This window comes from Labeo rohita, chromosome 7, assembly GCF_022985175.1.
Source record: "Labeo rohita strain BAU-BD-2019 chromosome 7, IGBB_LRoh.1.0, whole genome shotgun sequence".
Taxonomy (NCBI): domain Eukaryota; kingdom Metazoa; phylum Chordata; class Actinopteri; order Cypriniformes; family Cyprinidae; genus Labeo; species Labeo rohita.
This window is the reverse complement of record NC_066875.1, coordinates 439,891-453,439: the sequence shown is the minus strand read 5'-3', so window position 1 is coordinate 453,439 and position 13,549 is coordinate 439,891. Positions and strand designations below refer to the sequence as shown.

Genomic DNA, 13,549 nt, shown 5'->3' with positions numbered 1-13,549 from the left:
CTCTCTTGTTTCTGTCTGTGAAGCTGTTTGTTTGTACTGAATTGGTGCATCATGGGCAGTGAGTGTGTTGTGTTGTTGACATTGTAATATTACACTATGAGATGTGTGCATGAGCCCGTGACATTGATTCTGTGATTAACAAATAAATCTGCCATCAGAAGACATCAAATAACCCTGGATATATGAAGGACCTCATCACGATAGATGTTCAGCTCAATGCCTGACTGTAATTTACAGCAGATGATCAGATCAGTCTATATTCAAATGAGCACCACAGATTATCACACAGATACTTACAATGCATAACTGCAGAAACACACACCAACACATTGGCTTAAAGTCAACAAGAAATCCAAATTGACTCCATTTACTTTCTTAACACATGTTCCTGTTCTTATCGTGAATAATTCATCAGTGAATGTTATTCTAATGATCAGCTTGTTTTCTATCTTTCACCGTAATAACTCAGAAATAACGTCACTCGGATACTGATAAAGCTAATGAGATCCCACCATACTTTTTAGATAGGTAAGATTAAAAAAAAAAAAAACACATTTAAAAAACATTACTGGAAATAAAATTAATATTAGCTGAAATAAAATAAAATATGCCAGTTATTCACATTTCTTATTTTAATTTAGTTCAACTTAACATACTAAAAAAAAAAAAAATATATATATATATATATATAAACCTTTAAAATAAAAAAAAAGGACAAAAAATAATATTAATAATACGTAAGTATCTCAGTGATACTAAAATAACACTATTTTACTCAGAAATAAGTCACAGTTATCGAGAGTGTGTTTCTCCACGGTTTCTACCTCTTGTACAGCAGGATGGCGATGACGATGCAGATGATGAAGATGACGGCCAGCACGGGCCCAACGACCCAGATCAGACCCTCCTCTTCATCGATTATGGGCTGCGGGTCGATATCGGCAAACATCACCGGATCAGAGTACGGACTCGCCGCGTACAACATCTGCAAGAAAAACACAGCAACATTTTTGTTTGTATAAAGAGCAGAAATCGTATTTCAAGTAATGTGCTTAGAATGGGCCGAGAGCAGCAGAAATGTGAAGCTCGTCGTTTTGTTAAAGCACTTGCATGAATTATTCAGCAGAACAAAAGAGTTTGTTATTCGATCTGTAAAGTGTCTAAATCGTCCCTTTGAGGTGGAACTACTTCCACAGAACCACTTCACATTTACATGTATTAAAGCATCCTCGCATAGATCGAACATATAATTGTAAGCGCGTAATGATATGTTTCAGGCTAATGTAGGGAACGTTTCTTTAAAGCCGTTTCCTCGCAATCAACGGCAGCGTATTATTATTCAAGCACACAGTCAAACAGCCTCGACGTGCTGGAAACAATTAACGGAAACAATTAAACGGAACTATATAAATACGATCATATAAAAACACTGTCAGAGGTCTGAAATCCTGTTATGACTCTGATTAATGTAATATTCATCAGTGTGTGTTGCCTTGTGTTCACTGATGTGAGTTACGAACTACATTCAGTGATTAGCATCTAATTTACCCTGAAATCATCAGCACAAGCAGATAAACAGAGACATTAGACACACACACACACACACACGGTTTTCAGGCAATACATTCAGAAAAATTCAGAGACATAAACTGGCGTAAAGTTCAAAAGTTTGGGGTTGTTTTCGAAAGAAGTGTCTTTTGCTCACTGATGCAGTAAAATACAGTAAAAACACTGAAATATTGTTACAGTGTAAAATAACTGTTTTCTGTAAATATCTGTTAAAATGTAACTGCATCATTACTCCAGTCTTCAGTGTCACATGATCCTTCAGAAATCATTCTAATAAGCTGATTTGCTGCTCAACAAACATTTATGATTATTAGCAATGTTAAAAACAGTTGTGCTGCATAATATTTTTTTTAGGATTCATAGATAAATAGAAAGTTTAAAAGAACAGCATTTATTTGAAACAGAAATCTTTTGTAACATGAAAATGTCTTTACTGTCACTTTTGATCAATTTAATGTGTCCCACCTGAATAAAAGTATTGATTTCTTTAAGCATTTCATTACTGAACTGCTTTATGTGATTTACACATGAGAGTGACAAAAAAAAACGGGGAGAAAAGTGAACATGTGTCGCATTAGCGTGATTTAAGCGGTAATATGAGATTTGGTCATTGCGCCAGCTCTACTGTGTGTGTCTTTGTGTTTCCAGAGCTCACGGTGACCTGCAGCTCACTGAATACTGTCTCACTGAGCTAATCATTCCTCTGACTGTGTGTGTGTGTGTGTGTGTGTGTCTGTCTGTCTCTCTGCAGTGCAGTTGATAAGACTCTGCTGCTATTAAAGGGAAGGCGTTTATCTCACAGTCCCGCCGCTGACAGCTCTTCAGGGCTTTCCCTGCGACAGACAGACAGACTCACAGACAGACACACATATATTTTTTCTGGTTTATCCACCAAAAATAAAAAATAAAAAACATATATAGAAAAAAATAAGACACATTCCCAGTTTTGCTTCTCAAATAACTTGCTTTCCAGATTTTTTCCTTTAAACCAGCAGAAAGCGGCCGCTGACACTCACGTTGTCGGAGATCTCCAGCACCGCCAGCACGAAGAAGACGTACTCCTGTCCGTTCAGCAGCTGCTTGTTCTCGAAGTCTCCGTACATCTTGGCGTCTCCCAGCGTGAATTCGGTCGGCAGCTCGCGGAAATACGCCGCGATGTACGGTTTGGGCTCCATCTGCCGACGGAAGCGAAGAGCGCGACTCGTTCGGTTGATTTCTCGCAACAGCTGTGAAGAGAGAAACGATCGCATTACAATCAGAGTTCAGCTGATGCTATGACAGTATTTGATAATATTTTGATTTGGCTTTTTGTTTTTGATTTTCAGTTTTAGATTTGTGTGTGTGTGTGTGTGAGATCCTCCTCTGATAAAGCTTTCTATCAATCCTGTTCAACCCGTCAAAACTGCTTCAGTCCTTCTGCCCTTGAGCCACTTTCAACAGGCGACTTCAAATATTGACAGTCAAATAAATTGTGTGTGTGTGTGTGTACACTGGAGGGAAAACACTATTATATAGAGAAAAAGAGAGAGAGAGCTGGAAAACAAGGGTCTAGTAAATGCCATTGTGGCGTTTGGTCTGATGTTGAGGGAATGTCTGTGATTGCAGTCCTGACAGTGTGTTTTCTTCATTAACCGCACACACTAAACTATCAGTGACCAGGTTTGCAGAAGCGCCTCGGGCCAGCCGGTGGGTGGAGGGGCGTGTCCGGCCGTCGGCCAATCAGAAAAGCAGATCCCTGCGTGGCGCCGCCCCTTCCTGAGCAGCGGCTGGTGTTCGGCAGCCCGTCTGGCACAATTCGGAGGAAAACACTCGCCGCCTCACGCCACAGAAAAGCCTTTCAAATATTTACTCCGGCTAAAAATAATATTGAGCGTTGGGCTGCAGCGATAATGCAAACTTCCGCTATCTCTCGCCCTCTCGTCCTGCCCTTTAGAGGAGAGCGGCTTTTGTTCCCGTTTCCATTAGCGGGCAGGAGCGGATTTGCATATGACTGGAGCCGACGGTACGACTGCCAGCTCCCGCTGCTTTCTTTTCAAGTAACTGCTTGTAGTTGCATTGGGAGAAATGTCCTTACGTGGGCCGCTGCCTGATCGATAAGGACTAATTTATGATGCAGTGACTCTACACGGTGGTGCGAGGTGCACCGTGCGTCTCTTACCTCTTCCAGGTTCATCTCGTCCGGACTGTCCCAGGGTTTGATGAACTTTCCGGGCCGCTGTTTCTTCAGCGGTACCACCACGATGTAGTAACCCCTACAGATAGAGCCAGACAGAGTCTATAAGGTTGTGTTGACAGCGTCAGGACATCCATCAAGATTAGCTCCAATCAATCTGGACTTTCCAATCCACTTGGGATGACACTGGATTAACGACATGTTTGACGAAAGAGAGCGACCCTCGGTAAACACATCAATAACCTGCCAACTTCACCGCGCTTTAGTCTAGTTTCACTTCTAGGCCGCTGGGTTCGGTCTCACGCTTCAGACGCACTACTGAGGGTCTCTCTGATAGACGGAACGACCAAAAACAGCTCAACATTCAGCTTTTACTCACTCCCATCACTTTACAAACCCACATGACTTGTTTGCTAGCAACTAGTATTGGCTCAATCCATTTTGAGTGGCTGGACCATTATTATGTTCCTTTTTGTTTTGTTTTTCCCTTGATTGCTTTTACGCATTAGTATTTACAGAAACATCAACATCTGGGGTCTCGGGGTACTTAATAAAACAAAAAGTGACCTTTAAAGCCCCAGGGTTATTGGTAACTGAAACTAAAATTCATTGCTTGGGGGAAAAAAATAATAATAAAATAACATTGATTAAATAAATACAAAATCAATACCTATATATGCACAGGAAATAAACCTTATAAAAACACTGTAATGCACATAAAAATGTACAAATATCTATAAATGTTCTGCACATTTCTTGCTCCTTAGATTTTATTTTTGGTCTCTGCTGCATTCAGTCACAAACACGACTGCTTTTTAATATTGCACTTTTTATTATATTTGTTATATACCAATTACATTTTTTTATTTTTTCAAAGCACAGGAATAAAGCAGGCTTCAAGATTTCTACTAGCTGTCATCCTGTAACCAGCGGCATCTTTAACTCATCATTTTTACAGCAGAATGTGCCATAGAGGACTGATATCTGCGAACATTTCAGCTTCTTATCTGCTCCTCACCACAGATAATCAACCTGCAAGTGAGGGGAATTTTAAAAATGCGCACTTTTTTTTTTTTTTTAATACAGAGCTTAAACACTCTGTACGCTCAATATACATACATAGAAGCCCCCCAAAATATTAAGGCTGAGGCTATTAATCCTTCCCATTATAAAGTGATCCTAAATCATGATCATTTGGTTTTAAATTCCAAGTCAAATGAACAAGAATGTGCAAAATATTTATATATGTGACCCTGCACCACAAAACCAGTCATTAGCGTTTTTACACATCATCAGCTAAATAAATAAACTTCCCATTGATGTGTGGTTTGTTAGGACAGGACAATATTTGGCCGAGATACAACTATTTGAAAATCTGGAATATAAGGGTGCAAAAAATCAAAATATTAAGAAAATCACCTTTAAAGTTGTCCAAATGAAGTTCTTAGCAATGCATATTACTAATCAAAAATTAAGTTTTGATATATTTACGGTAGAAATTTTACAAAACATCTTCATGGAACATGATCTTTATTTGATATCCTGATGATTTTTGGCAACCGTGCTAAGACTGGTTTTGTGGTCCAAGCTCACATATGTACATATAATGTGCACTAGAGATCAGTTTTTGTGCACTGGGATTCACTGAACCACACTGAACTGATACTGAAGTTTCTGTAACCAAACATGTACTGTGGGCCATGTAATCAACACCTCTGCTTTTGTTAAAAAAAAAGGTGGTTGGAAAATGAGGAAAATTAGAAATCAAACAACTAACTTTACAACTTTTGGACCACTTGAGATGGAAAGAATAATTGGTAAATGCAACTCAACAAATGGAAAAGATTAAAAGACCAATGCAGATTATTGAAACACACGTGAGTTGGATGCAGGTGAGTGATCTTCTCATAAAGGTCTGAGTGCTTCTCTCGATAAAACCAAACTCAAAGCAGAATTCGTACTCACTTCACTTTCTCAGCTGTCTGAACTGTGGGCAGCTCGACCATGACCACGCCGTCTGAATTGGTCTTGCCGATCAGGTAGGGTTTGGTGCGCAGTATGTCAGGCGCTGTCATGGTGGAGACGCGGTGCTGCAGTCCTCCGGCGCTGTTCCCACGGTTGGTGAGCAGGAAGGAATACTGCGTCTCCGGCTGAAGGTTGGTGATGAGCTTCTGCGTCAGCTTCCCATCCACCTCCACGCTCTGCCCGTTATCGTACAAGATCTACGAAGAACCGCCGTTACTCAAAACTTTAACTAGTTTTAATGTGATAGCTAGAGCAAGTGATCCAAAACCTAGTGAGCAGCCATTTTAAGGGATGCAAATGATGCTCCAAAAGTTAGGCAGCATTATGAAGATACCTTCTTATGGCCAAATTTTAAATCTGCATTGCATGTATCCATCATGCTGTCTATTGTGCTACTCTGCCTTAATGGGGTCATCGGATGCAAAACTCACTTTTACATGTTGTTTGAACATAAATGTGTGTTGGCAGTGTGTGTACACAACCACCCTATTACGAGAAAAATCCACCCAGTGGTATACTTAAGAAATATCCCCTTTTTCAAATCAAGCCATTCTCAGCTGCTTGAAAAAACCGCTCCCACGATGGCTGATTGACACGACCGTCTTACCTTAGACCCGCCCTGACTGAGCTGTAACAGTCCGACTCCGATGGCCATTGTGTCTATTCTGGTGCAGGGGAAGACAGGAATGTCTCCGATTGAGTGATCGAGGTGTTCAGTTGTTGGATGTAATAATGATCACAGCAGTCAGCATTTACTCATTTACTCCCCTCCGAGAGGATTGACGTTACTTTTGTTTTTGAACGAAATGCACCTTGCGATCTACACAAATGCGTCTATGTTCACGTGAATCATTCGTGATGCAGCTTCACTTACAGCAGGAGTGAGTATAAGGGTTTTTATGCATCTTTGCAAAGCGCCTTTCTAAACAATGTGCTAGTCAGCAAGTTTCACGTCTAAACACGGCTAACGTAAACAGACCGGCTCGTCACCCCACAGAAGAGAGGGGCGGGGTGAGCAGAGCTCATTAGCATTTAAAGGAACATGCAATAGAATGGTTCGCTCTGAACACAGCTGATTTTGACAGGGTAAAAAGGTGTTTTTTACACTACCACTGAGAAATTTTAACTGAAGTATGTTATAGACCCTAAGGAATCATATCAGCTTGTGGAAAATGGGCATCCGATGACCCCTTTAAAAAGTTGCTTGTGGAAAAAAACTATCTACTTAAAAGTACATACTTAGCATACTTCAGAAAAAAGTAAAAGAGTAATTATTGCAGAATTAATACTTTAAGAAACATACTTAAGTGTCATCTGAATCAAATGTTTTCAGACATTGCAATTTCAGACATTATTGCCATTACATTAAAATGTATTCTACTTTACATTTATATTAAATGCAATTAGTGGAACTTTACAGTGTTTTGACACACTTAAGTACATCTTTATATGTAATTTCATAATTACTTTTATTGTTCTTAAAGTCAAAGTACTGCAAAATGCACTGACAAGCATTTATGATAAACTAAAATATACTTTAATGTGATTCCTTTTGAAATTTGTTTGTGATGTATTTAAATGTTAGTAATAATCAAGCTGGAATTTAACAAATTTAAAATATGTTAACTTTAATAACTCCACAGTTAAAATGATAATCAAATACTGTGCTTTAGTATGTTAGTCAACACATCAAAATAAGTGTACTTCTTAAAAAAAAAAAAATGACAAAAGATTATTAAAACATAATGATTTAAAATATACTTTAAAGTAAAACTTTTAATTTGATTTTAATTATTAAAAAGGTCACCTTTTTTAGAATCGTTTAGAAACACACTTAAGCGTCCTTCTATTTCATTCATGCAATTTTTAAACATACTTTTGAGATCTGAAGTACACTAAAAGTGCATATTCAATACAGTTAAGCTCCTTTTTCACAAAGCGGAAGGCATCTATGAAGTTCGTCCGAGTCTCTCACCGTAAACGGCTGCGCGGGGTTGTAGTTCTCGGGAATCTCCCACGTCAGCAGCACCGAGGTCTTCATGGCAGCTCTCACGTGAAAATTTTTTGCAAACACTGCTAAAAGAAAGTTGGGGCAGATGAATTAGACAAACAGATCCGCAGCGCTTCGTTTCACCACCTTTTAGGAAGGCAGCCAGTCAACAACAGCCTTACCTGCCAAGCACTTCGCCTGCTACCTCATGAGGACTAGCCCAGAGCTGCAACCTTACCTGCGGCTTACCATTGACTCTCCGTGGGACGCTAACTGATTTGAACTAGCTACGCTAAGGGCATTTTCAGATTCGATTGGGTTTGTTTCTCACAAAGCTGTAGGAGAAGGCAAACGGGGCCGAGAGGGTGTCGCGAGCCTCCTACCTTGGTTGATGGGTTGCGTTCTGAACTGGACGCTAGGGCTGTAAGGACCGGGGCCCTTACTGGTGAAGGCACACATTTTAATATCGTAAGTGGTGTCTGCTTTAAGGCCGTCCAGCGTGACGGTGGACTCGGGTGCTGTAATGAACAGTTCTGAGGGGCTACGAGGGCTGTTGATGTCTTTGTACTGAAGGGCGTATTTGATAATGGCTCCGTTGCGCTCGGCCAACGCCACAGGCTGCCAGCTGACCTGAATGGTGGTGGTCGTGCTACTTTCGGCTACGATGCCTTGCGGGTAGCCGGAAGGAGTGTCCTCGGGCGTGGTGATCTCCTTCACCGTCTCCTCTCCGAACCCCACCCTGTTGCGGGCCGAGAGGCGGAAGGTGTAGGACGCCCCCTTGTGGATCTCTTTGGTGGTGTAGTGGTTCTCGCGCTCGGAGAACTCGATCACGGTCAGGGGCTCCACGTCCTTGCGGCCGAATCGCAGCCGGTAGCCTTGCAGCGCGCCGTAGGTGTTGGCCGGCGGGTGCCACTGCAGCAATGCCGTGCCCATGTTCGTCGGACTCACCATCAGACGAGGCTTTTCCGGAACTGAGAACGAAGAAGAGAAACGCACGTTGGTTTAGAGATGGCCGATTGAACCTGAATCTATTATCACAATATTTGTCAATTCATAACATCGATATACAGCACAATATAGATATTTTTAGATATTTTAGATAATATAGATATATTTGTTACGCAATGGAGACCAGTAAAATCGCACAATTACAATATCACAGCAATAACTAATACTAGTCTAATTCAAGAAAGAGAAAAGTGCAGTGGTTTACCAAAATCTTATGAATAATTCCATATAAATAAAAATTAGGGCTGTCAGTCGATTAAAAGTTTTAATCTAATTAATTATACAATGTTTCACGTAATTAATCGCAAAATAAATTTGACTGTGAAAATACCCACAAAAGATTATTTAAAGCTATTTTGTGTTAAATGAAAAAGTATCAAGCTGTCATTACAAACTGTAGCTTTAGAAAGAAATATTTGAGTTGATTCAACATAGAATTTACTACACATAAACACTTAGGCTGCAACGTGAACTATGGAACATAAAAGAAGATAATTTGAGAAACATCTCAGTATTCATATGATGAAAGTCAAACAGCTTACCAACCGCCTTCAAAATACCTTATTTTATGTTCCACAAAATAAAGGTTTGAAACGACATTAGGGGGTGAGTGAAAGATGAACTATCCCTTTAATGTTTTTATTTTTATTATTATTAGTATTATTTATTTGTGTTTTTTAATGAAATTATATTCTAAATAAGAGTGGCAGTAAATGCATTTATGAGTCATTCATTCATCCATTCGATTCATTCAAACAGCTGATTCATTCAAGAATGAAGTAAATGGCTCTTTTTTAATGGGCTTTTGAATCATTGATTCACACGATTTGTTCAAAACGCATTCATTCAGAAACTAAACACCGCTGTGTTGCTCTGAGACACACAACAATTCTGCTGTGGTGGAGGGCGGTGATGCAGAAGAGAAGAACTGCTGAAAAAAGTCATTATTTTTGTTTTCTTTGCGCACAAAAAGTATTCTAGCAGCGTAAAATTACTGTTGAACCACTGATGTCACACTACGTTTCTGAGTTTGGGAACATTTCAGTTACATTGCTGTCTATGGAGGGTCAGAAAATATCTTGTGTTCTTAAGATGAAGGAAGGTCTTGCAGGTTTGGAACAACATGAGGGTGAAACAATGCCAGAATTTTTATTTTTGGGTGAACTAGCCCTTTAATGAAGACAAGTACAAAAACAGTAATAACATGAAGAAATAAGGCAAATAAACACAAATCATATTTATTTCTATATTGTTTACAGATTGTTTGCAAGCAGCTTCAATGCAATAAATTATTAAATTAAATTATGAAACTAATTTAGTTTCAGTTGTTACGCAAAAGACAGTTGTGTCATTATTCAGCTCAATTCTGATTCAGTGTTGATTCACTTCAGTTCAATAACAATAAATTCAAAAGCGGTTCAGTCAAGAGCAGTGAGTGATTTTCTCTGTAACACTTTAGAATAGGGAACACTTATACACTATTAACTACGACTTTTCCCTTAATAAATTCCTAATTTGCTGCTTATTAATAGTTAGTAGGGCAGTCGTTAAGTTTAGGTATTGGGTAGGATTAGGGATGTAGAATAAGGTCATGTAGAATAAGGCATTATTATGTGCTTAATTAGCACTAATAAATGGCCTATATTCTAGTAATATGCATGCTAATAAGCAACTAGTTAAGAAACCGTAAAATAAAGTGTTACCACTTTCTCTTTGTCTTCTGTTGTTCGATTAACACTAATAACAGATGACAGCGGGTGTATTAGGCTGCTGTCACTTTAAGACTGAATACAAGGATCCTACAGAGATTATTTTCCCCCCCACTTTTTTATGTTCACTAAAGACAGCTGACAATGTTTACATAAATACTGCATTTCAGTGCGTATTTGGCCATTTGAACTCAATTCAGTATATGCGAGTACTGAATTGAGTTTTGCATCTTGTCGCATTTGAGCGGTTTAAAATCGCTTGAATGTTTAAACTGGCAAAGCTTTTAAACTGCAACATTTTCATGACGAAGCAATGCTACAATGTCATCGTCCAATGTAACCACGATGGATCACCCTCTCAATTAATGGCAATTAATGCTGTGCCACAACAGTCTAACAAAGTGGTCCTTAATAGAAGAGCAAAATAAATAATTGTTCAGCTTTTGTTGTGCTCACTAAACTCTATAAATTTTACCCCAGGTAAAATGACTTAAGACATAATCCAGACGTTAAATGTAAGTCGGCTTTGAAGTTGGAAGCAAAACCAGCCGAGACTCAGCGATCTAACACACGGCCACCGATCCTCTTAATATTGCACCGCTGTATCTGTTCTCCTAATTCTCCCCTCGAAAAGCCTGCGAGTTTGACAATTTGTAATGATACAATATCAAATAGAAATCAACAGCGATACTGTGCGCCTTTCACAGTCATGCGCTCAAGGACAAAAGTGAAATAAAAGGCCTTTCAGGAGCTGAATAACAGCACAATTAGAGGTACAAGAGAAAAGCGCCTGTACTTATAAGCGATTGTGCGTTTCGAGCCTTTCAGTGATAATCGAGACAGTGCGTAGTATTCTTTTCTTTTGAAAAAGTCTATTTTGCCATTTTCCTGACAGATTTTTCCATTATTTCCTTAACCCCTGCGAGCATTTCAAAGTCAGAGCCGTAGGTGAGTGGAATTACAATCGCCGTCATCACTGCGAGGGCAATTATAGGCATTCAGTCTTAATGGCTGCAGGGGAGAGGCCCGAGCCTCTGAGCCGCTCTACAGAGTCCACAGGAACAGAGGCATAAATTGCTCTGAAGTGGCGCGAACCTACCGGCTCCGGTGGTGGTGACCAGCTTGGGTTTGCTGCGCGCTCCGTCGCCTTTGGTCGTGTAAGCGGCGACCGTAACCGAGTACGTGGTCTCGGCGTGCAGGTCAGCCAGGACTAATTCCTGGAAAAAATAAAAAAACATCAGGACGTGAGTCATTTTTTAACAAAAAAAAAAGAGCTCAAGAACGTGTTTACTTACAAGCGTGAAATGGTAGTATAAAAGAATGAAGGAAAATGGGTCTGTGCCCACTGGGAATCATTCACCATTCACTAATAGAATCAGCGTGATTTACTTCTCTTTTGTAAGCTGATTTGGATGAAAGATTTTGCTAAATGTATAAATGTGCTTTTACAGGTACGAACTCTATTACGTTGATGCATCTGGATTATTTTTAATGTACGCATGCTTGTCTGTAGGTAGTATTTAGCATAATAAATGCTAATGTACAGGCATCATAAGTTATTCTGAAATGATTTCAATTAAAATAATAAATTAGAAAGACTTACTGTTGGGTCACTGAGTTACTTAATTACGTCTGTTAATATTATTAACAAATATTTTCAGTTGACATGCTACATGTTTCTGCTTGCAAATGCAATTTTATCCTTTTATTTAACTGAAAAGTACGTTCATACACAGATGTTATTCACAAGTATTGCTAACGAATGAGATCGAGATCCAATGCCATCTTCAGATGGATAAGATGAAACATCTACAGGCCAGCAAGCAAAGCTTGTGTGTGTTTGCAAATGATGCAACATGGAGTGAACTGAAGCGAAAGCGCACAGCTGCAGAATTCTCCGACGTACTCACATGTTCAGCTGAATCATCATATTCCCACTGAAGCCCAGTCCAGAGAGCAGCAGGAGGAACAAACAAACAGACAAACAAGAAAAGAAGTTCAATTACACTTTGCTGGCGAACACACGAGAGAGTGTCAGATTATGTGCGGTGAGCGAGCAGATGCTGGAATGATGAATGATTCATAATTCTGGAGGATTCAAACGGCGTGTCGGTGAGGTCAGGATGTGATGTGTCGTGTGAAATCAGACGGGCCGATCTCATCACGCTGTCTATTGTCTAACGTGAAGTCACGTATAATCAAGCAGATAACAGGTCTAAGCGCTGTGCGTAATTCAAGGCCGTTCACGGCACTTCGTCATTAACCTCACGTGGCAAAATTAATGTCTAGGGCAAGCCTTCATGTCAGTCTTGAAGATATGAACAAGAATATATTTCTTTCTCTGCCTTCTTTCTTACAGTTATTAGGGTCATTGAGTAAACATTGTCCCTTCGTGTGCCTCATTTACTTACAGTTTGTGCAAAGAAGAACTTTGACAATGAATAGCTGCATGTTAGTTATTACACATTAGTGAAAATCCAATATTGTTTCATTCATTTAATTTTTAGATCTTCACTGTTTCAAACCTGCTTCCTTGAACTTATTATTACTTATTATATCATATCATCATCAACATTAAATCGTTTTTCAAATAATTATATTTTTTCTATCATTTAATTTTTGTAATATATAGTGAGCAGCTTTGCTAAAAACACAATACTCAAATAAGCAACATAAATACATATGGTAGTGTCTATTTCCACTAAGTGCAAATAGCCTGCTTTGTTGGCAGAGGCCATTTACAGTAACTCCGCCCATCAACGTGTAATTGAACAACAGTACAAAAGACAATCGTCACACATCAGCTTCACTGGCGCAGATTGTGAAGCGCATGCTGTAGCAGTGCTGTGCAATGATTAATCACATTCAGAATATGTTTTTGTTATATATGTATGTGTGTACTTATTATGTATCTATAAATACACATAAATGCATGGATATATTTATGAAAAATATGTTATGTTTATATATTAAATGTAATTATATATAATATCCATTATATCAACAAAATATATACATGTAAATAAATATTTTCAAAATATAAACTGTATGTGTGTGCATGTATATATACACGAT

The 13,549-nt window shown here is 39.1% G+C and overlaps 1 protein-coding gene across 42 annotated transcripts in view; it reads right to left on the bottom strand.

Annotated features, from left to right (window-relative positions):
• Positions 1-13,549, bottom strand: part of LOC127168251 (receptor-type tyrosine-protein phosphatase delta) — a 311,712-nt gene that overhangs the window by 30,177 nt on the left and 267,986 nt on the right. For 21 of the 42 annotated variants that reach the window (XM_051114908.1, XM_051114921.1, XM_051114911.1 and 18 more), the window contains 8 exons: positions 12,385-12,411; positions 11,574-11,691; positions 8,141-8,728; positions 7,743-7,843; positions 5,708-5,964; positions 3,728-3,821; positions 2,586-2,795; positions 825-985 (listed from right to left, as the gene is read on the bottom strand). In XM_051114908.1, the coding sequence (XP_050970865.1) occupies positions 825-985; positions 2,586-2,795; positions 3,728-3,821; positions 5,708-5,964; positions 7,743-7,843; positions 8,141-8,728; positions 11,574-11,691; positions 12,385-12,411 (1,556 nt within the window). The remainder of the gene's footprint in view (positions 1-824; positions 986-2,585; positions 2,796-3,727; positions 3,822-5,707; positions 5,965-7,742; positions 7,844-8,140; positions 8,729-11,573; positions 11,692-12,384; positions 12,412-13,549) is intronic. The other 21 variants (XM_051114912.1, XM_051114923.1, XM_051114914.1 and 18 more) reach the window with 3 other exon arrangements.